Source organism: Bacillus rossius, chromosome 1 (assembly GCF_032445375.1).
Source record: "Bacillus rossius redtenbacheri isolate Brsri chromosome 1, Brsri_v3, whole genome shotgun sequence".
In the NCBI taxonomy this organism is placed as follows: Eukaryota; Metazoa; Arthropoda; class Insecta; order Phasmatodea; family Bacillidae; genus Bacillus; species Bacillus rossius.
This window is the reverse complement of record NC_086330.1, coordinates 305,027,508-305,053,133: the sequence shown is the minus strand read 5'-3', so window position 1 is coordinate 305,053,133 and position 25,626 is coordinate 305,027,508. Positions and strand designations below refer to the sequence as shown.

Genomic DNA, 25,626 nt, shown 5'->3' with positions numbered 1-25,626 from the left:
CGATTCCTCCTCCTAATTCACTTTAATCCAGTTTTCTCCTCTCTCCTGTACTCCTTTAACTATCTGCTCTTCCCATCTCCTCCTTGGTCTTCCTTGGGATCTTCTTCCTGTGTACTTCAACGTCATCATTTTCTTGGGAAGCCTCTCTTTTCCCATTCTCGGGACATGGCCATACCATCTCATTCTTGCTTTTTAAATGATCTCATTCAAGTCCTGTACTCCTGCCTGGCTGGCACCATCATACATGCCAACATACTCCTCATTTCATTCCTATTTCTCTGATCTTCCCAGCATCTCTCTTATCTACAGTCAAAGTCTCTACTCCATAAGTGACTATGGGCACATAGCAGGTATTGTTCAACACTTGTTTGCATTTTAATGGCCCCTCCCTCTTCCATATCATATCTGTGAAACACCTTATTGTCTCTCCTTACTTTTTTCTCCTTGTTTTTGCCCCCTCCCTCCAATACACTTCCTAGATACTTGAAGGTTTCTAACTGTTTAAACTCAACACCATCTAATTCAGTGCATCTCCTAACTCCATTTTTGTTCCTCGTCATGACCATCACTTCACTCTTTTTAGTGCTGAATCTCATACCACATTTTCTCATTTCCTCACTGCCCTTAGCTGCTCTTGCACCTCACCTTCCTTTTCTTCCCACACTATCATATCATCAGCAAATAGAGTCCTACTATCTTCATAAATCTATCCAACCTATAATAAATAGCAATGCACTACCCTGCTTCAATTCGTTGGCTTGTTTGAACCACTTTATCATCCTTCTTCCAGTTCTCACACTGCTTCTCTTTCCCTTATACATAGTCCTCACTATACATATTAACTGTTTTTTGAACCCCTCTTCCGTAGCTTGCCAAACAAACTGTCTTTTTACTCTGTTGTATGCTCCAGGAATATTATTACTAAATCTTTCCCAAATTCGTATCTTCTCTCCATCAGTTGTATGACATAAATCAGGTCTATTGTAGACCTTCCTTCTCTAAACCCATGCTGCTGCTCTTACCATTTTCCTGCCATGCCTTTTTCTAATATTTTTTTCCCCAAGACCTCCACATCGTTGCACAATGGCACATCAAAGTGATCTCCTATAATTCTCACATCTTTACCTGTCTTATTTCTTAAACACTGGCACTATTACCCCTTCACTCCAGTTCCCTGGTATGCATTTGTTACCTACATTCCAGGATGGCCCAGCAAGACAACCCAGATAACTTACTCTTGTAGATAGGTACTTAAAGATTACTTTAAAGTTAGTGAGTGATTTGGTATAGTTTTTATTTTAAGAAAATAAAACGTTTTCAAACTTCTTTTGTTGATTCCTTTCTAAAAAAAAATATACCTAAACTTGCACACCCTACCAACCACAGTTCAGTCCTCTGATCAAAGTTCGTTATTTGGAAAAGTGTACGTATTGGCCAGATTGTTTTCTGATAAATTATTTAAAATATATACCAACACAGTTTCACTTGGTCTTCAAAGCTTCCTGTTGCTCGATATTTAAAAAAATTTAAGTCCCTGGGTTATGTTCACTTAACCAGGTACGTTCCGGGTTGGTGATGATGGTCACCCTGGGTGGATGCTGACGCCTGTAGTTAGAATTTCCAGTTAAAGTCCAAACAATATTAAAAAATAAAATAATTTTTTCGGCCTTACCCTGACCAGCAGGCATGAAGTGATCATTTTTTCTAGAGAGCTGCCAACGATGCGGCAGCACGTAGTGACGATAGAGAGACAACTAACTTGCACCACACAGTTACCTTATGTTTACAAAGCAAGAAACAAAGGGAGGCAACCCTATGGGCCAACCGACCAATCACAATACAGAACCCAGTACCTGACCATATAGGGTAAAATACTAAAAATATGTTTCTCTTTAAAAAGCTGGGAAGACATGTCACACTTCAAAGACCGCCGGACTAGCTCAGATATTTCACGTTTTGGTCTTTGAAGGGTAACTCATAGGATACACTTGCATACTCAGATGCTGAAAAAGTGAGGTTATGTTTCCCTCAGAACATTAGTTATGGGCAATTGTTGAATTTCAATTATGTCTCTCGTACACAAAATGTTTTTTTTTTTTTTTACTGTTTATTTACTTATACCTTACGAATTCATGAGACATTTGCCGCCATCTTGCGACCACAACATTTACAAGTTGAAACAGTATTTTCCTCTTTCACAACAAATAAGCTTCATTAATTTGAATCACACGCTGAATGGCCGAGAATGGAATATTAAAAACAGTTCGAAGTTAAGTCCCGCAGTTGCATTCAACTTTTCGGTACAATGCCAAAAGACAATGTCCCCGGAAACAGTGACGTATTTTAGTAAGTCCTGTTTTGGGCGATTACCGACAACTGTAGTCACTAAATTCTAATTGTGTCCAAAAAAACAAAAATAGGGTTGATTATAAACCGGTGATGCCCGGACCACAGCCGCGAAATTTACTCTTTAATACTTCATAATAATAAGGTTTTGAGCCACCTACTCAGTCGCTGTTCAGTAGATGACTGAAAAACCAAAATGACAACACTGGTCTCAGGAGAGATCAAGGATTGCACCATGATGTAACTTTCGGCCAATCACAGCACAGTATCAAACACTCCCTCCAACACCAGCCAATCACAGAACAAATTACAATACATGAAAAAACCCTGTACACCCATAACCCGGGGCTTCCCTTGATCTGTCTCTTTTCAAATCCACCTCAAAATCGGGGACTCCCAGAATATTTTCTCACACTAGTTGCTCTGTCTCTGTCTTACACCGGATGCATCATTATCGTTTTATCACCTTGGTGTCACTGTGTTGACGCATGCCTTTCTTTCTCACTCTGCCACGCAACTGGCTCACGTAATTTTAACATCCCACGGACAAAATTACAAAAGATAAATACGTTACAGTGCATTTGCGCATATAAACAAAATATTTAAAGCTTAAAAACCATTTTAAAACACATAAAAACATAATTATTTAGGAAGAATCCAGTAAATTTACAGTTACATGGCTGTTTCATAATAAAGCAAATAGGCTTAAACAATACACAAATATTAGAAACGGTAATTAATTGAGAGAGTACATTAATAAAACATAAGTAAACATAAATATTATCATGGAAAACAATTATAAACGGTAAAATATTATCATCAAAGTTATTTGAAAAGATTCATTGTAAGTTTCAATGATTTATCACATGTACCTCAGTTAGGTTATGATGCCTGAAAATTATTTAAACAACTTACATACTGTATTACCTACTGTTAAAACATATTATTCATAAAAACTTAAAGAAAAATTGGGGAAGGCACTGTCCTGCAATGCCTCAGATACATCACACCACCTCAAGGCTCGCTCTGATTGGCTGGTAAGGCAGCGCCAAGCGAAAGTTCCATTCTATTATTGCACAGTCTTGCATCCACGTGCGGAGTTTTTCCAACAACGCACTAACTTGTAAAGTGAAAAATAACTTGCCGGCGACAGAGTGTCGCGCCTGTCTTCCTTTCTTTTGAAAACTTTCCAGATTGTTCTAGAATGTTACAGTCTCACCACCAAGAAAAAGAATATGCTTCAAAATTTGAAAAAACATAATTAATACCTACATATGTTAAATGTAAGTGATAAAGTAAATTACATTGAAACAAATAACTTTCAACTTTACATAAAACCTAACCCAAACTAATAGTAATCACTATTAAAGCACAAATAAAATACTTGATATGCCTATGCATAATAAAAGAATCATTGATACAAAATAATTATAAAATATTCAAAAAACATTAACATAAAACATTCTTAGTAAAGGTGTTAGGGGGCAGGAATTCTGCAATGTTACACACTTTTCTCTCCAAATACACTTTATCACTCTTTACAGTCAATGCATTCCTACTTATCCCGCTGCTCTTATCATTTCTACCATTAGCTCTGTTTAAGTTCATAACCACTGTTTATCAATGCCAGGTGTTTATTATAACAACATAATTAGCACTGTTTACAGATCCCTTTTAGTGTTTACATTACTTGTAATACTTTAATAACTTCTTACATATTCTGTTGTACTACATAACAACAGTCGCCATTACATCACCTAATTTTTATTAACCACACTAACCAGTGTGTCCAACTTATGAAACTCCTCCAACACCTTCCCCCTTTACTATGATATTTGAATTAAGCGTTGTGGTGGTTTGCTTATTCTCCCACAGCGTGTTACAGTGGGGTTTTCACCTGACCTTATTCCTTCCTTAGCTAAGCCCCTGTAAGCTGGACCTATCTCTTCCTCACTAAATCCCCTGAATGTTTCCTCTTCCTCTACCTGGGATGACTCGCCTAATTGACATTCTTGTGGTGTGCATTTTGTGTTTGGGGTTGACCTCTCATTCTGACAGTCACTTTGGCTACTGGGACTTTTACACTCTGCTAAGTTGCCTTGAAAAGTCTCTATGAATTCATGGGCACTATGTACTCCCTCATTTGGTGACTGAGTGTATGATTTTCGAATATGTTTGGTAGTTCTCCTGACAACACTACCTTCACTAGTCATTACTAAATAGGAGCGGGGTGTTTCATGCTTTCTTATGATCCTTCCCATTTCCCACCCTTCTCTCCTACTTGCGCTTATTATAACTGGTTCTCCTGGGCTGAAAGTCTGTGTTGTACTGCAAGCAGTTCGATTGTACCACTGCTGAGTTGTTAGGTGATTCTTTTCCAACCTAGCAGTTACATCTCTCTGAACTTTGGGTTCTAGATTATGGTGGGTTGTTGGCAAATTCGACCGTAGCATTCTACTCATTAGAAGCTGTGCCGGGGAGGCTTTTAGTGCAATTATAGGAGTATTCCTGTATTCAAGTAACAAATTTCGCCAATCCCTACAGTCCAACCTACTTTTCCGAAGTATGTTCTTAGCGATGCTTACAGCTTTTTCAGCCTGCCCATTACTTTGGGGATAGCGTGGGCTGGATGTTACCAGTGTGCACTGGATGTCATCCATATACTGTTTGAATTGATAAGATTTGAATGGAACATTATCAGAGAACACTACTTTTGGGTTACCATGTGTGATAGTAACAGATTTGAATGCCTCGATAACTGAACGAGCCGTTTTGTCTTTCATTGGTATGATTTCAAGCCAATGTGAAAAATGGTCAACAATTGTTAAGTAACTGTGCCCGCAATCGTCAAATATGTCAGTTGACACTTGCTCCCATCTTAGCGTTGGGGGCAGTTTGCTAAGTAGTTGTTCTTTCTGTTTAGCCGTTTGGCCACCTCGCATACCTTGCACATTTTTATATACATGTTTATGTGATCATTCATAGCAGGCCAGTATAGAGCTTGCTTCGCCTTAGCTATGCATTTGTCCCTGCCACAGTGACCTGTATGTAATATGTGCAACATTTTACTCCTAAGTTGTGTGGGAATAACTACTCTAACACTATCATTATCATCATCATTCAACAATATAATTCCGTCTTCTACAAATATCTTTTGTCTGTGCTTCCAGTATGGTTGCACTCTATCTGACAGTTGGGTTACATGTTTTGGCCACCCTCGATAGTAATATCGAGATACATCCTGCAACGCCAGGTCATCACGAGTGGCAGCTTTCAATTCGTCCCTTGCACTGTCACTGAATGGTAAACACTGCACTGAGTGTACCATTTCAAGCATGCTGGGATCATCTTCTACAGGATCAGCTAAATATGCCCTAGACAACATGTCTGCAACATGCATTTCCTTACCCGGTGTATACCTCAAGGCTACATTATATTTGTACAATTTCAAACGCATACGTTTTAGTTTGCTAGACCCAATCTTGTGTAGTTCCTATTCCATTAGAGGGACTAGTGGTTTGTGGTCCGTAATCACTGTGACTGGGTAACCATAAACAATGTTGTGAAATTTTTTTAGGGACCATTCTACAGCTAACATTTCTTTTTCGACTTGTGCATAGTTAGTTTCACTTTCAGTGAGGCTACGAGATGCGTATGCGATAGGCTTGTTGTTTTGCATTAAACAACAGCCCAAGCCTAGTTTGGATGCATCAGCTTGGATAGTAATGGGGAGAGCCGGATCAAACTTATTCAGAGTTGCAGCCGTTGCAATTGCACTCTTTAGATCTTGGAACGCTTTAGTATGACATTCTAGCCAATTCCACTCAACTTTTGCTTTTTGCAAATCCCTAAGAGGAGCTGCGACCTTCGCGAAACCTGGTATGTATTCCCTTACGTAGTTAAACATACCCATAACCCTTAATAGTTCCTGTTTGTCTTTTGGCTGTTGGACATCTAGCAAAGCCCTCACCCTTTCAGGGTCAGCTTGTTTACCTACTTCAGAGAATATCTGACCCATGTACCGGACACATCGTTGTTTGTACTGCAGCTTTTGGTCATTAAATTTTACATTGTTTTGACGAGCTTGTTGAAGCACTGCCTGAACAGCATCGTCATGTTCCTTTTCTGTGTCTCCGAATACTACAATATCATCAAAATACACAATGACGTTAGGAAGTTTCCCAAATATAGTGTCATTTTTTTCCTGAAACTTTTCTGGGGCACTTGCTATACCGAATGGAAGACGCAAAAATCTATATACACCAAAAGGTGTTGAGAAACAACATTTGTTCGCAGACTGTGTGTCCAATTCAAAATGATAAAACCCGTCTTTGATGTCAAAGACTGTAAAAATTTTCTTTCCACAAAGGTGATCACTAATGTCAGCTAGAGTAGGGATAGGATATGGCATTCTCTTTATGACCTTGTTTAGGTCTGATGGATCCAGGCAGAGTCTTAAGCTACCATTAGGTTTTTCTACAACAACCAGATTGCTAATAAAGCTGTTTGAGGTTACCTGATCCACTGGTTCTATGACACCCATAGCCTCCAATCTATTGAGGGCTGGTTTTAAACGTTCATTAATAACTCTGGGCTTACGCATTGCTGGTCGTATGACCTGTTCTGAGTTGGGCTGTGTTACAATAACACACTGCCCTGGGTATTTACCCAGGCCTACAAACACATCCTTATTAGCTGTTATGAATTCCCTTTTAGTAGACATGTTGTCAGCCTCACTAATACTGTGCAGGCGCTGAACTAACCCTAGCTCAATGCAAGCCTCAATGCCAAGGATTGGACAAGAATTTGTTTCTAACACAACGAATTTTAGTGGGTGGTTCCCACCACTGATAACACATTCACATTCTACAATACCCAATGGTGCTAGTTTAGTACCACCATAAGCAACTAATGTTGCGCTAGTTTGGTACATTTTATTGTTACTTTTGATAGACCTAAATATGTGCTCTGGCAAAATGTTAACTTCGGAACCTGTGTCCAGTTTGAATAACACTGTATGTCCCTCAACACTGATAGCTTGCCTCCACTCCTTCCGCTGATTCTCATTCACTGTCTCCACTCTGATGTGGTCGCAGAAAAATGAGTCGCCCATGTTGTTGTAGCTCTTGTCTTCAAACACTGCGTGTACTTGAGAAGTTTGCTTGAACTTACGGCACTGCTTGTAAAAATGCCCCTTCTCTTGGCACTTCATACACACTTTTCCTAATGCTGGACACATTCCGTACCTGTGTGACCTGCCACATTTCCCACATACCTGGTGTCCGTGATAGCTCTCTTCTTGGTGTTTACGAGTACTCCCATCACTTTTGTCATTCAGATTGGGCTTACCATTAAATTTGCACCACTCTGAGCCTGTTTGCTGTTTCCTTCTAGCAGTGTGTACAGCATCCACAGCCACAGTCTTGTGATCCTTTTCTTCCAATTTCCTACTGTGCATCTTACTCTGCTCAACTGCTCGACAATCACGAATTGCGTGGTTCAGGGTGAGGTTTTCTACCCTTAGTAGGGCTTCACGAAGTTTACTATCTAGTATTCCCACTATAATACGGTCACGTAACATACTGTCAGTTTGATCCCCGTACCCACAGTTTTTTATTGCCTTTTTAGCTTCCGTGAGAAAATGGTCGAATGTCTCTCCTTCCTGTTGGCAGCACTGATTAAAGACATACCGCTCGTATGTCTCATTTCTCTTAGGTGCTGCATAATTATCAAATGCTTCCACGAGTTTATCATAATTATCCAGGTCTTCGTCACTCAAGCCGAATGTTGAGGTCAAGTCTATAGCATCTTCCCCGGCAACGTTCAGCAACAACATTGCCTTCCGTTTCGATGCTGCCTTCTTGTCGGCCGCCGTAGCTTCAACTGGCACTGCTGTGTCCTTTCCACTCGCTACCATATAGACCTGGAAATGTCTTTTGAACCGAAGCCAATTTTCATGTACGTTTCCGTCGAGGACAAGTTTGGGCGGCAGGTTAAGGCACCCAGCACCTGAAAGTTCCGTCATTATAACTTACGTTCGTTGCCGTATGTTGATTTCACAACCACTACGCACGAATGCAACATTTGTCAAGCGATTTGAGACCATAGTGGTCTTGGTGCTCGTTCCTTGTCTCGTAGGTCGACACCGACTGCGCCATGTTTAAGTTCATAACCACTGTTTATCAATGCCAGGTGTTTATTATAACAACATAATTAGCACTGTTTACAGATCCCTTTTAGTGTTTACATTACTTGTAATACTTTAATAACTTCTTACATATTCTGTTGTACTACATAACAACAGTCGCCATTACATCACCTAATTTTTATTAACCACACTAACCAGTGTGTCCAACTTATGAAACTCCTCCAACAAGCTCATCCACCCCTGGAGCTTCGCCATTCTTCATTCTTTTCAGTGCTTTCTTTGCCTCTTTCCATGTTATATCATTGTCATTCAACTCTGAAAATACTTCTTGCTCATCTGGGTTCTGCAGCTTTTCAAAATAATTATTCCACGGTTCCTTGTCCTGTTCTTACATCTCCACTATTCTTCCGTCTTCATTTACTTGTAAACAGTAGGAAACATATTTCTACCCTGGGATTTTTTTTACAATTCATATTTATCATGAAAACAAAAGAAATTGTGAATAATTTGATTTAAAAGTGTTGTTTTCTTTCACAGTGGTAAAGTTAAACAAGTGTAAACATGATGTATATATTAAAAAAAATATTCTGCTATTCTATGCATGTAATGTCTGCATCTGTAAAAATTTAATAGTTCTCTTTAAATATGGCCATTGAAAACACAAGCCAAATCAAAAAAAAGTTGGAAGTTGACAATACTTGTGTTTGTGCATTCTTGCATAGTTTATAAACCATGCCTTAGTTGGGCAAAAATTGTAAAAATGAATATTTGCTTGTCTCTTTCCGAATAGCAGGTAACACTTAGTGTACATCGGATGACAATAGTAGCCAAAAAACAAATGCCATGCTTGTACACCTATCCCTCACTTAGCACGACTAATTTGTTCCTAAAAATTCTCGTCTTATTCAAAATCGCGTATTCTGAAGCATTAGTTTCCATAAATAGCAAGGCTAATTTATTTCATGTGTTCCAAAATTGTGTAGGAAAATATACTTTACGTAATATAAATGTGTTGAATAACACTCAACTATAAATATGTTACACCATTTATCTTTATATGCCTCCCATCGCACATTGCATGACAAATACGACACCGCGTAACGAATTTACGTGGTTATGTACTTTATCGTCAGTCGGCTGGCTGACTTGCCCGCCCGGCCGTGACCTCTAACTCACGTCGCGTACCTTTCTAAACAATTATTTACTGATAGTTAAAATGATATTACTGTCAGGATAATTACATTTTAATTTTTCAAAAATTAAAGTGCTTATTTGCGTATCACCACCTGGTTCACACCAATCCTGTCAGGCCAATGATTTATTTTTTTCATTCCAACATTCATTTAACAACCTTTTTCACATGAAACATCTGTTCATTTCTGCTCCGGTATCTAATGTCAAATATATTCCCACTAGCACAACCAACAGCATCAGACTCATATAAACTTTTGGAAGGAGTCCTTATTTCGTACGATTGTGCGCACAGACGACTTGCTTAAAACTAAAGTGCGACCAACATAAGCATGGCGTTCATGACAATCTTTGCGCCGTAATAATTTTAGTTTGAACACAATGCATTATGTGTGATCAAGCACGTACAGTTACTGGCAGCTGAATGGGCAGACGTTGCTTTTGTTTGAATGAATTCCCTGCTACTGGCTAGACAGAGTTCACGGCCCGGTTTGTGGCCAGGTGACAACGTTACGGCACGGCGGTATACATGCGGACGTAAAAACATTTGGTCCTTTACACTCCATAGCCGCAATTTAACTTGTCATAGCTGATGTTTATACAACAGCCGATAGCGTAGACAGACCTGCCCGCGCATTTCTTCCCCCCTTGTTTGGCTAACTGTATCCCACGGCACATCTGTTGTTTACAGAAGTTGAATCATAGTTCGTGGCATCGTGCTCGAATATTTTTTTTTGTCTGCTGAGTTTTTGTGCTAACTGAAATTTACAGACGTGCTATTCAAGACTGGGGCAGTAAAATTCACATCGCGCTAACTGAATCCGCGCAATCTGAAAACGTGCTAAGTGAAGGATAGGTGTATATAATGGAGAACATCTGTATATAATGTCCTAGATAAAGGATGTGGTATGAAAATACCATTACTCAACTTGAGGAGTTGTAGTCAAGTCTTAATTGATGACAAACTGAGCATTTTTTTTAAATAATTTTTTTAATTTTTTTTTTTCCCATGAAACTAATGGAATCTTCAGTCACACAACTTTCAAGAGGATGATTTTTTTTAATTTTTGCACCTGTTTTTTATGCACATACTCTTGCCTAAATAACTTATGTTAAAACATAAACTGAATATTAGACTCTTGTCACCTTCTTATGGCAAAGCTCAGAGATTGGTTACTTTCACATTCCATGCAAACATATTACAATTTCAACATGATGTTAGGACATGAGAATATATATATTTTTAATTTATAGGCAGTTGGCTTTGAATTTTTTTTATGATCATATTTTAAAAATTCCAATTATGTAGCATCTTTGTCTTATATTATACTTACATTATTTTTCAATATTCATACAGATAAAAACTATTAAAAAGGACAAATAATGAAATTGATCTGAATTATTACACAAGCTTTAACCTTATTTTTAATTTCAATTCCACCACTTGATTATTACTACATCTAATAGTGTCAAATATGTCTGTTTTGTTTACAAAAAAAAATCAAACACAATAGGGAACAATAAACAGGTAGTAAAAGTTAAGTGTACAACAACATTTTAAATTTAAACTCATTAAATTTGATTACACAAATATGATATTATATGGTTAAATAATATCTGACAAGCAAGAAAATTAAAAAGTAATATGACAACAGACTATTGAATGTGAAATAAAATTATTGAATATAAAATAATACAAATTATTAAAAAATAACAAAAATCTAGTCAACCCTACTTTTTGTTAAAATGTTATAGATATTATTTCAGTTTGTTACTATCTTTTATTTTGTTGGTTCTTGCAATCCTGTTGAGTATATAAATGGTGAAGTAGACACCAGTTTCTTGAAGTTGAGGGGGCAGCCTCTTTGTGTGATGTATTTACAAATAAATAGTGCATCTACGAAATCTATATTGTTGTTAAAGTTAGAAGAAAATAACAAAACCTCGCTTTTAGGTTTGCAGTGTATGTAGTGTTCTAATTGGCAGATTTTTTTAGATAAAATTTTTATAGAGCAACCCGATTTAGTATAAAAAATGATTACATATTTCATAAATTAATTTTTACCATTTTGTATCCAACAAATTTCACAAATGCTATGCTTGAGATTTTTCAATTAGTGATTTGTGATTTCTTTTCACATTTTTTTTCATTTTGATGCGTTTATAAGAATAATAATTGTAATACAGTATGTTTATTTCATATTTATAGCTGTGGTTCCCAAACTTGGAGGTAAAATGGTCACAGAATCTGTGAAATTCTTTTTGTATGCCTATATGGAATTGTGACTTAACTTCCTATTCCTTTGTGACATGTCTTAATCAATAACTGTTACGCAGAGTTGTTAAGAATTGAAAGGGTTGACATTTGTGAACATTAGCGATTTTGCAGGAATATCAAATGTCAGTATAGGTTTAACATGATTGCCAAAGAAAAATGAACATACAGTTCAATGTTATTCTAAACAAATTGTAATAAGCAGTTTTATGGTTAGAAACAATAAACAACAGAGCCACAGTACATCCGTGATATGCATTTCTTCTCCAAAAAATCATTACGGAATATACATAGAGGCTTGTAAATTTTGAAGATTGATCTGGTGTCTGGCTAAAATTTAAAGTTCTATTTATACTGTACCGGTACCCTCATATGCTTTCCTATTGGTGTAGTTATAATGTAGAAACTACCTTGCTTTTGAGTGGGTTGATGTGATTCTGTTTCTCTACTGCTATAAGGTAGCTGACTGGCGCACAGTTGTAGGGGGGCGTGGGGAAATAATTGTCATCTAATCATGATGTTTGCAGTCTAAATGGTGAAAAAAATAATCCACAAAGTTTTTGGGTTTCTAATCATATACAAACTAATAAATTCTGCCGAGTTATTGCGGGTAACCAAGAGGCATGATCTTGCAGTCAAGGCAAATATTAGAAATAACGTGAAATATATCTGAATATGTGGCTCGATTGGTGTTAGTTTACAGAATGCGCAGAACTAAAGAATGCCGGTTTATAGAATGCTGACTGTATTACTAATTTATTTTCTCTAAGAATGGTTTTTTCCCTCATTTTGTAAGTATAATGCTATGAAATAAAAGTTATTGTGAAAAAAGGTGTACTTAATATAAACATTTTTCAAGGATATTTGACTCAAAAAAACACAGGTCTGTCCCTTAGGTAGGGCAGCCAGCTCGTGTGAGTGTCAGCCCCTTTATATCTATCTGGACCCTGCCCCAGAGGGGTAACTACATGTTGATTTTTATTTGGCTTAAAACACAATGTTTTCCTCGTGTGAGTAAGATGCTGTTCACGTTCGTCCCCATCAGCATTGTCTGAAAGTGATGAGTCATCTTGAAGGGGGGTGTAGGCTATAGTGTTGGCTACCTGGCTTGTCGCAGACACGATGAACGAGGTCTCGAGAGCATACCTGAAGGAGGACCTGCACCACATCATCGAGATGGCGAACTCCCGCCGCACCTCCCCACGTGCAAGCTCATCTAGGAGGCCGGCCCTGTGAGTTGTTTTCTCAGTGTCTTGTGAATTTTGAATTTAAACTGAACGAAAAATATAGCTAAATTCAAAAAGTGTTATTTGCTGTTAGAGTACCTTAAATGCCAATTTTTATTTCAATCCTAGAATGTCTAGAGAGCATGTAATTGTGTGTTTACAGCTTGAATTAACTGTTTAAATGTGTGTAAGCATTTTGTCACAAGTCTATTTATTTTTTAGTACTCATACATCAATAATAAATGAGCTTTTCTAAAACCCTGAAAATCTCTAGGTTTTTAGCAATTGAAGATACCTAATTTTTATTAGTTTATGAATGATATCCTAAAATGAAAAAGTTTAATGACAAAAGCTTCATTCCGTCAATACCCCTTGGGTCTAAAGGCCTCGATATCAACAATATGTTAAAAAAATTTCAATTCATACAAGATATAATTTTTATTATGGCATACTAAAATTAAAATACATAACTTAGAATTAAAGACATTGAAACATCAAGATGGTGGGACGATTGCTCTTAAAGCACTAGAAATTTCTCTCCTAATTTTTGTAAAAAAAAATTTACGGGTATCTTGTTATTTATGTAGTTTTTTATTAGTTACAGTGGTTCAGCTTAAAAAAAGGTTTTTTAAGTTTGGTTTTTGTGATTCTGTCCTACATTTAGTGCCCACTACCTTTTTCTCCAGCTTCCTGCAGCCGGAGTTTTTGGCAGGCCTGGACCAGAGCTGTGACGTGGATGAGCCGTCGCCCGTGCTGTGCCCTGCGGACAGACAGCGTGTGAACCCTGTGAGGCACGTTGCTGCCCGCGGCATTGAGGCAGCGGCCCATGACAGCCCGGAGCCCAGGTGAGCCGTCTGTCTGCTGGCGTGCACCACACCAGAAACAACTACACAAAACCATGTGTTACATTGTACACATTTTGCACATGCATTATAAATACAGGTAAAATTGTATGGTTTAAAATCTGGTCCAATTTTGTTCTACAACTAAAACTTTTTTTAATTTTTATGAATGTTGTATGTATGTTACTTTTATTGTGGTAAGTATATAGGGTTTACACAAACTTGGCATATATCACATTATATCAATGAATACAAGACTCTATGTCAATAAAGATACTAAACTTATATAACTTTCTTTTTTTTTTTGCATTGTCCCAGTGGGAAAAAATTATAGTATATTTATTCCGAGGGGCTAATTTTTTCGGGTACTGACATAGTTTAAAATATGAAATCTCCTTTTGTCATTGTCAAATTACTGAAATATTTTTAATATTGTCGGATTCTCAGTTGGGGTTCTTAGAATGTAGGGGCACTAAGCTATATTTAATTTATAATTATATTTCTCGGTGTAATTTTCAAAGATCATCATCTGATTTTGGGTTCTGCTATGGCTCTCTCTCTCCCTCGGCGTCAGGTCGAGATGCTGCTGGTGAACTTACCAAGCGGTTATTCCAGCTAGCACGCCACTGAATGTATGAGAGTGAGTGTGAACTTGTTGCTATTGAAACCAATACTGAATGTATTAAGTGTATGATGTACCTCTGCATAAAGTTATTGGTCTGGTGTATAGGGTTCAATTTCTATTTAATAAAATACAAATGATAAAAAAAATTAAATTTATTCATTAATTAGCAATGACTGTATGATTCTAAAGCGGCTAGTGCAAGGATCATTTTCACGTAGGTATTTAAATTAGACCTTAATATACTAGAAGACAACCCTAGTTAAATGGGATTTTAATTGCCATTTTGATGAAAACCTGAATCTTTGTAACTTTGATATCTGATAATGCAAGAGGACATACAATAAAATGCTGAACTAGCTGTGTGGAGTCGGGAAAAATCTTCTTGTATTTGTCGGACATTCAGGTGGTACTCGTCTACACTGGAAACTGGAGGGCTTTTCTGATAATGCAAACTACGGTGATGACGATGCCATCAGGAACTGTATTGGCATCCCTCTTGTCCTGAAAAGTTTATTGTCAAATTGGATCTCACCAAACATCGGACATATTTGTTGTGGAGTACTGCAACCGACGTCTTGAAACACTAGATGTACGAAAATGACTGATGCAGAAATGTTTCACAAGGGCGTTGTAACTCCCTATTTCTAATGTAAAATGTCAGAAAATACTATCTCAAGACCTTCAGAAGATGGATCTCGATCTAATTAAATCGCGGGTGACGCGCATCTTTGGCCACTCGAGCAGGCAACCAGCCCGAGCAACGTCTTCACCAAGCAATCCCGAAGGCTTCTCTCCTATTTCTTTTTTTCTTTCCAAATTATGCTGTTTGAATTTGGTTGCTCACAGCAAACAAAGAGCTGTACGGTTTTCCCAGTCATTCCTCAATGGCAAGGTAGTTGAAAGGTGAAAAAAATTATGAATATATTATCAATGTATGGCAAAATGAATAAAACTCCAATGAATAATAATTCAGAAGACCCTGAAATTAAATAGGTATTATAAGCTGTAGTGTTGTGTTATATGTCTGTCAAATGGTTGTCCTCCTAACATACAAAAATCATTACATTAAATATGATTTATCACAAAATTATGCAAATCAGTTTAGAACAATAATAAATATAATTAAATAAAAACTGTAAACATTCTGAATGATTACAATATGAATAAAAAAATTTAATATCGATTTTGGAAGCCAAATGTCCTTATGAATCTCTTTGTGATGTATCAAGTATCAGATATTAACTGACTGCCTTTATGTACTTACTGTTCTTCAGGTTTTTTAATTTTTTTGTTAAAATCTATTTTTGTATATTCTACTTACAAGATACTATGTAAAAAAACAACACTTACACTAGAAACAGAATAAATCTTTGTACATATTACATAAATTTTTTTTTAATTTTCTAAGTAAATGCCTGTACCAGAAGTTTATGAAATTAATTTTTATAGTTTAATAGACAAAATTAGGTAAGATAGGTGTAGTTATTATTGGTTCTGTCACTAGTCACATTATTATAATCTTGCAGCTATGGATAATTATAATTAATTGATCATCAAACCAGGTTTTAGATGACAAAATAACTGCTACTTTGCAATTATTGAATTGTGCAATGCATAAATAATTTTACAACAGAAATACATTTAATTTTGAAATACAGAATATAATCAAATTCACATACTTTTTTTTTTTTACATAACATGACTTTGACAGTCTTATTTAGGGCTCCTGCAGAATGTGAAATTCTTACAAACTGTGACAATCTAGAGAATAGAAAAGGTTTTTTTCTAAACATGGAAAACATAATGAATTGGACACTATCAAAGTTAGAAAAAACATAATCAGTAATTTTTCATAGTATGTAGTATATTTGTGAAAAAGAAACAGGTCTATACCTATTTTAAATTTGAATTTTAAATTAATGTGTGGTTAATAATTTGTTTATTTATTTCTGTATACAGTAGAATCCCGCCGATGCGACCCCCCTCTGATGCGTCCATTCCGTTTATACGACCGTTTTTTGAGAAACCGTGAAAAATATGAGCAGATAAAGTCGAAAATTTGAGTAAAATCGGCTGAAAAACAAGTCTGTTACACTTTGTTGGGCACTGTGTGTTCACGTTTATCTTGGCGAGCGCTGTACTGTAAGCAGGCAGGCATACAAAAGATGGCTAAAAATAGATACCACCCCTCTAGGCTATCCACGCTAGCCAATACCGGTAAACTGCGCGCATCATCTGATAGCATCTGCGCGCGCGTCTATTGCCGTCCCGGTCCCGTGCTGAAGTATTAGGTGCTTCAAGTGTGCGTGAGAGATAAGATAAAGAAGTTGAAGAGGGCGAGACCTGCCAACCAATATATTTGTGGGAGGGGGAGACAGAGATAAAAGAGAGCGAGCCCTGCAGTAAGCGGAAGTGCAAGTTCACGGTCGACATTTACCGTCACACTCTCGCTAGCTAACGATGCTGCTGGTTGCCAGCCTCGCACGCGCAAACGCACATACGCGCGCGCGCTGCCGCCAGACAGTGGCGACTGGCGAGTAGATGCATGCGCAGCCAGCAGTTCCGCTCTCCTTCCCCTCATTTACCCGTTCACACGCGTTTTTTTCTTTTTTTTTTACGCTGTGAAGGGACGTGGAAAAGATAATTGTTTGAGCTGTCAAAATAAACATCGCTGACGCCAAGGACGGGAGCGCATCCTGTCGGTCTGTCGCTGTGATTATCTACTCCAAAAACATGTCACAGCATTTCAGGATAGCATTGTTCTTATATATTTCGTTTATAGCCGAATGTTTTCTACCTGATCCACACAAGTTCCTTCGCCACGTTTTGAACGAAAATAACAACCAGCCGGCTAGCATAGCCGAACTCGCGTGACGCAAATTCACTTTATAATTGGGGGGAGGGAGGGGGGGTAAAATTGGCCCGAATTCTCTATTGCGACCATTCCGTTTATAAGTCCGTTTTTATGGAAACCGTGAGGGGTCGCATCAGCGGGATTCTACTGTACTTTGTTATATGCACATCAACACTCAGATTAAGTTTCATGGATGTGCACAACAGACAAGTCAACAATAACAAAAATAAAAATATAACTTACAATATATGATCATCTGTAAGGAACCTTACTTGTAGCAATTAATTGTAATATTATTACCGTATTTGCTCGCATAAGGGCCTGCCCATGTATACGCCCCCCCCTCCTTATTTTGTAAAAATTTTTGAGAAAAAATTTAAAAACGTGTTTTTCTGGGTTTATCTGAGGGCAGGGCAGCTTGGCATGCATCAAACAGCAAGCCATGTATTGTGAGCGGCAGGAGGTGATTTTGTAAGCGGCAGTGATACAGAGACTGGTATTATAGTTTGTCCGCTCTCAGTAGGACTGTCGTGAGGCGTGACAGACGTACGCAGTTAGTCGTATCTCAAACGACATAAAGATAAAGAAAGCTGGACTCATGCGCTTGTGTTGATGTGTTGTCGGAGAAGAAGAGGGGAAGAAGAGGGGAAGTGAAGGAGGAAGGGAAGTGGGTGGAGCAGGTACCTATGTAGTCAGCAAGCGCTGCTGGCCGACAGTGTTACCACACTTTACGCGCTCCGGCTGTTTCACGCTACACATTGCCAGTCACATTGTTTTAGCGTGTGTGTCATTACCGTAAATGTGAAAATGGGCATAAAAAGTGGTAGCTACACGGTCAAGTATAAGTTAAAGGTCATTGCTTACACAACACTCCTGTGTCTGGTTGGCTGGCTAGCTGGCAGGAGGGAGGTTAAGCCTCGCCTCTGCCTCTCCCCCCCCCCCCCCCCTGCGGACTCGCTGTCTCTCTCTCCCTCCTGCCGCGTTGCTGCCTCCCCCACCCTCCCTCATTAGAACAAAGACGCACGACTTGCCAGTCGTTCCGCCAGCTATTCCATTTAATCAAAGTTTAATTGGCGTTTAAATAAGTTGTGTTGGTAATTTCATTTTGCTTTTATTAAATGTTTAATGTTAGTTTTTCATACCTGAAAAAAAAGAAAAATCTATTTTTTCCTCCAAATTCGCGTATATGCCCCCGCCCCTTTTTTGGGGTAGAAAATTACGCAAGTAAATACAGTATTTGTAATGGATTATTTAGTTCCTAAAAGTAATTTTTTTATCTATTTTTGTCTATAAATAATTTTAATTGTTGGTTTTGAGAACAAGATTATTAAAGTTGGTTATTAGTCTGTATAAAATATTTATTTATTAATTTTCTTGATTTGTAAAATGCCACACCAACAGCACAAGGCTCCAACGGTCGGCACATGTAGGACAAATTAAAAACAAATACAGTATCAAAACAAATACAAGAAAAAAACAAATAGTAGGACAAAACAAATACAAGACAACACAGCATAAAAATATTCATATGAATACTTAAATTCTAACAATTACTTAAACTAACAAAAATTTTAATGAGAGTAACATGGTTAAATTACCATATTTAGAAAATTTTTAGAGTAATTAAAAATGACAATTATATAAGACAGATAAAATATTAGTAATAATGTGGAAAACTTAAGTACCTATTTATTAAATTACAAATTAGAAATATTTACTGGACAAGATGACTTTTTGTATTCAGAATTTATTTATTTATTTAATAATTCTACCATGCCTACAAACAGCAAAAGATTAGCCGTAATTGATAGGCACAACATTGATACAATAAATAAACACACACAGACAAAACAAAACCATACAAAGTTATAAAAAACAAAAACAAAAATGGACAGATACAAAATAAGGCATGTTAGACCAGATAAATAATAAAAAGAAGTTAGAATAGAGAGATAATATGATCTATTATTTTCTTAATAGATAGTTTTTTTATTTATTAAAGGAATTAAACTGGTATACTTATTAAAATTGTTTACTATCCTATGAACAATAAAATTTTATAAATTTAATTAACATAAAACATTTTGATATCAACAGTTAAATGTAGGTATTTTAATACCTGTATTTTCAAGAAGTTAATATTATTTTCGTAAGATTTCTTTACAAATAAAGCAAATAAAATATCTCTTCTAGACAACAGGGTGACAGTGTAAATCTACATTATTAAAAATATTATTTTGACTTATAAACTTAGTTAATTTATTTTGAATTTTTTCAGTCATGTCTCTATTAGTTTTGCCAATTGTAACCAATGTTAAACCTGGTTTCAATTATACATTTAATGTCATAATGTGTATGATAAAATTTTCGAAGAATTCAATAAATTTCGTTCTAAGACTGCATACATTTTGATATAAAAAATTTTACTGCTTGGTTTTTAAATGCACAAAGCTTATTTAAAGTGCTCCTCCAGGCACTAAGGCGAGTTTGAAGCAGAGTTCGAAACAGAGCTTTTGGATAATTGTTGTTTTTAGGGCAGGACGAAGCCATACCTAAATAAATGACACTACCGAGAGAAGAGGAAAAGTCAGTGTACGAGAGAAGAGGAAAAGTCAGTGTTAATGATTTTGTCAGGATGATATTTCCCATAAAAATGGCTGATTAGATACATCTCAGCAAAAAAAAACTACATTGCTAATTCTGTTAAAGTCTTCTAGAGCAGAAATATGGACGTATCAAATTTTGTCTTTAGTTTTGTAGTTTAGCTACTTTAACGTGTGAAAGGTTTAGTTCGCTGGAGATATAGTCAACAATCTCATGGTCTTGAACTGAAGGATGGAATTTGTTACAAATAGAGGTTCATTTTTTAAATAGCATTTTTTTTATATAACCGGTTTACAAACTGTATTAAGCGATGAGATGTTTCTAATGCCCACTTTCATGGGCATTTTCGTGCGTTCTTTATCGTTATTTGCTTTGGAAATGTTATTTGTTCTCGATTTGCACGTATGTTGCACAACAGTGAAGCCGTCGTTATTAACAGCACACTGGTTGGAATTAGAGCTGCTCATAATGTCACAATTTTCTTGCTGCGTTGTAAGTAGGTTACGAGACAGTGTACCGTTACTAGTGGCACTGGATGTTAACAAACTAACTGCCTTCTTTGCGCTCGTGGATTTCTTTAATATATGGCTACATGAAGTATCACCGTTTTTTGAGAAAAAACTTTTCCTTAATTGAATGAGTTCCTGCTTCATCACAGAGGTTTCTTCATGGGAATCATTGAGTAATGTCTTCAAAACTATGTTTTCACTTTTATGGCCGTCGACCTTGATGCACAACAATTCAACAGTTTTTATTAGATGTTCTATTTTTTGTACATCCAACATGTGTGCATGTGCATTCGATTGCTCAACAGTACAAGCATAACTAGCTCCCATCTTCTTCAGTGACGATTTAAACATGTCTGATTCATTATCTGGCACTATTGAATTTTTTTTGTGGGGTAATAGAAACCCCTGAAAAACAGGTTGGTCTAAGATTGAGGAATTAATGTTGAATAACCAGATTACAGATCATGTAAGACCATAAACATGTCCGACATGGTTGAACTCATTGTACCTGATTTTTTCTAACTATAATTATACTTAAGGGATACAAACAGCTGTGTTTAAATTTTAAGCACAGTCAAATTTGCACCTAAACTAAATGTTTACAAATTTAGTTTTACATTTTAATAATGTATCAATCATATATGTATAATTTTAAGTAATGTATCATTTCAAAGTTTGATTCAGTTTTTATCAGTTTTCTTTTCCAGATGGGCAGAATTGGTAATGTAGTGTTGATGGAAATTATAACATTCCAAACTGTCTTTTGTGCAGGGAAACATAGTCAATTAAGCATATTGTGTATGTTTGTGGAAATGTGTTTTGATAATAATAGTACCTTGACAGGTGAGACAGGGAAAACAGCGAAAGATCAGGGAAATTGGCTGAAGTAAAAGTGTGGTAACCCTGTTACAATTACAAGCCAAAGTTGGGACAATGTGCAAACAAGAATAGCCTGCTTCATTTTCAGTTTGTGAAGCAGGAAACACCTGTTACAAGTTATACACTCCTTCAGTAACTGGTATAATAGGGCTGGCGTTAAAATAAACAGTTAAGTTGAAATTTTACAACACACAATTTCATGCTATACTTAAAATAAAAATATGCCTTTTAAGTTCCCAAAATGATTATATAACAATAATTATTGAAGTGATAAAAGAATTTATAAACTATAAAGTGAGTCATCCAGTTTCAAAACACTTTTTGTAAAAAAAATTTTTTGTTGTTTATTGCATCAATTGATAAACAATAACCATATGTACATATCTCAAGTCCAAAAGTTCCAAAAGTCATTATTTCCCACCTTAAAATCAATTTAAAAACTAGGTACAGTTCCAGAACTCATAAAGTCCACTTCACCAACAGTTCCCTAATCAATTACTATGTCCACCGCCCACTTACTGGACCTAAATTTTTTAAGTCCTATTACCTTTCACTGTTCATTTAGTGTGTCGGTTCCAATTGATGAGTGAGTCAGGGAGTGGTATTTCGCTTTTTTATATAGACACACACACACAAACACACACACACACACAAAAGTCCTTGTCAGAATTGTAGCGGGAGAGGAAAATTATTGTTAGTCCGATAAATGAAAATTAATTAAAAATAATAAAAATAATTCTAGTAAAAGAAAAATACAAATTAAACACAGAGAGAGGAAAAAAAACAATAGTTTAGGTTTGTGATTTAAAGTGATAAAAAGTATTTAAATACTAATTGAACTCTTATGAGGATACTGATTGCTTCGTTGTTAATATCACACTGGTGTTTTTTACCTGTATGGGAAAATTAAGAATGATAAGGCATCTAGTGTGTGGCAACAATTTTAATAGGCAATTGGAAATAATCTTCTAACGCCTGCGGCATTGTCTACACACACTTCGTACGTGTACTGCATGTTGTATCTAACCCCCTCCAACACATTTGATTCTAAATTGTACTTTTAGTAAGGATCCCTAATAATATTGATAATATAATATATAGCCTATAGCCTTCCTCGATAAATGTACTATTCAACACTGAAAGAATTTTTCAAATCGGACCAGTGGTTCCTGAGATTAGCGCGTTCAAACAAACAAACAAACAAACTCTTCAGCTTTATAATATTAGTATAGATTCAGTTTATATCACTGGTAATTAAAAAATTGTATATATCAAATAATTTTGTGAACTATTCCTTTAAGCCTCTTTGCATGATGGTATGACAGATCTCGTGCCTGCCTCAAATGGGGCCATGTCAGTTCTCTTGTGTTGGTGTGAGGGCAGCATCACCTTGCCGACGGAGTGTCGAGCGAGCTAGCACCTTCCTCCAGGCAGAAGGGCTGTTAGCGTTAAAGCTGCGACGTAGGCTCTCTCTGGTACCTGGTGTCCACCTGCTCAGAGGACCGTGATCGAGTCTTCTCCCACCAAGTGATTAGGGTTTCATTTCCGGCAGCGAGTAGTGGGCTTTCCCCCACGAATGTATTCCGTTAGGGCTCCCTCGTCATCATGTCTCATTGTTTTAATTACCTACCTTATTGTTGACAAGACGTTAACACTAGTTCAAAGTGTCCATGTGAAATTCAAAGTTATTTTTATTGTCCCTTTTTTTTCTTTAGAAAACAAAATGTTCAATGAGTGATACGTAAAGGGACAAGATTTTGTGGTGAATTACTGTTGAATGAATTAAACTGAAAATCATGTCAATACACCATAAACATATCATTGAAATGAAAATTACATGAAATAAACAGTCATTTTAACAAAACAAGACAAATGTCAATTTACTTTAACTCTCCTGAATCATTCTGTTCAAGATGTGCATATCACAGATTATTTTATTGTCAAAATTCATCATGTATCATAGTAAAAATTTATTTAAATAATCATCCAGGGCTACGCCCACTTAAGCTCAATCTGCCACCACCTCCCTCCCTACCTCATAATTCCCTGGCTCTTTATACATGTGCATATGGGTGCGTGTTAGTCATCACTGCAGGATACGTACGTACCTTTAGTAACTAATTTAATAATTAATATAATTGTCGTTTCACTATTTATTGCAACTCCCCAAGTGTGTGTTTTGTGTTAGATGCAAGGATGGAGCAGCGCCGTACGCAACCTTTTTCGGAATGCACCCTCGTGTGATAGGTGGAGATTTGAACTTTAATAATAAATAAATAAGGAAATGTTTTTATTGCATAATAAGTAATTGTTGTTTGATATTAAGAGCTGAAAGGGTTTTTGTATTATTATTAGTTCTTACACGTACCGACTTATGACCTAACTGTAATTCCGAGAGTTCCTCTCACCATGACACCCTGACCAAACCCTAGTGTCTCCCTTCCGCTGCTCGGAGTAGGATGCAGCCTTCGCACCTTGAGGACATCACTATTGGTAAAACTGATCTAGTCGAATCTGTCGTTCAACATTTTTAAACATTTTCTTTTTATCTTCTAGGCTTACTCTATGTGGTAGACTGTTTAAATTAATAATTTAAGTTCCTCGTTGAACATTTGAAACTACCTACGAGATTTAACTTCCAGACCAGGTCACGGGCTGGCCATTAACTGATTGTATTGCCAATGGAATTTTTAATAGCATTATTACGAGAGACTTAAGTGTTACCTCTGTATAGAAGATTGTATTAATAAAAACAATTTTACTTTCATTCATAAGTATTGTGTTCGTGTGACCACGTGTATGCCTATACAGGCAGCCAGGCGTGTGGGACGCCTTGAGAACCAACTTAGGTCTAGCGTGTCCGACGCTCAGAGCGGACCAGGCGGATGAGTTTTGAGGAGGGAGTAGTAGGACGTTTAAATCTCAGCCACACACGAGCGAAGTCACGGCCCTGTTAGAGTGTCTGCGGGTCTGTATTTCCAATTAAACACATGGTTGCGCCGAGTTACATTCCATCAGCGTGTACGATCATGATGTGGAAGGCCCTAAGACATCAGTGTCATATTTGTTAAGTAATACACTAATTTTATATCTATAAAGAATTTATTAAATAAAATAACACTGAAATCTCCTGTTTTAATGTAAAATTTAACCTAAAAATAAAACTGTAAAAAATTTTTAATTTGTGATACCGAACGCTTATAACATAAAAAAACACATCGGACATACATTTTGAATAAATCTTAATGTTCAACAGTCTTAGCATTTTAGAGTTAACACAGACAATGTAATTAATTAATTAAAAATACTTTTCTCCTATTTTTCTTCCCTGCATACACCATGTTATAGCGCGATAACTGAGTGGACTGTTTACGAAAACAATTACAGATGCCATTATACTACAACAATTTAACGGTGAGGCTACACCATAGTACTACTCACCGCCATGATGAAAAATATGACTGACTTCCGGCTGGAAGTCCAGGGCTGCCAACTATTGGCAGAGGATGCTGAATAATGGCTGCCACTACACAGCAGCGCGGGAAATACAAATTTGAAGTATTCAGAGACTTCTCAGAAGCACTGATTACGTTGAGGTCTAATAAATGTTACTAACACAAAATAACACACACTAATATACAGTCTGAACATTCCGCCCACCTTGAAACGTCATTTCAACACAATGGTAGGGGACAGAGTTTGACCACTGGGCGTTTGAGAGATCCAGTGATGGTGCGCACAGTAGCCACTCTTGCCACACCATCCAGGGTGAAGGTTCTGGATACGCCCCAGGCGCCACTGAAGAGGTGGTGATCTCTCTTCTTTCAGCAGCACGAGCTGATGGGGTACAAGAGGCGTTGCTGGTTTGTGCCACTTATGTCGCTGTTGCAAAGTGTGCAGATAGTCTCTGTGCCAGCGATGCCAGAAATCCTGCTGTAGCTGCTCCACAAGCTGCCAACGATTCTGAAGATCAGGCTCTGGCAATGTTACCAATGGTTCCAATGTCAAGAAATGACCAGGAGTCATCGCATTGATGTCGTTGGGGTCGCTGCTCAATGGACACAACGGGTGGGAATTCAAGGTGGCTTCCACCTGGACCAGTACACTGTACAACTTTTCATACGTCA

General features: G+C 37.0%; 1 protein-coding gene across 6 annotated transcripts in view; it reads left to right on the top strand.

The window, feature by feature from the left end:
* The window catches only part of LOC134527856 (uncharacterized), a 162,723-nt gene that overhangs the window by 93,443 nt on the left and 43,654 nt on the right, over positions 1 to 25,626 (top strand). For all 6 annotated transcript variants that reach the window (XM_063360823.1, XM_063360821.1, XM_063360824.1 and 3 more), the window contains exons 5-6: positions 13,078 to 13,192; positions 13,873 to 14,031. In XM_063360823.1, the coding sequence (XP_063216893.1) occupies positions 13,078 to 13,192; positions 13,873 to 14,031 (274 nt within the window). The remainder of the gene's footprint in view (positions 1 to 13,077; positions 13,193 to 13,872; positions 14,032 to 25,626) is intronic.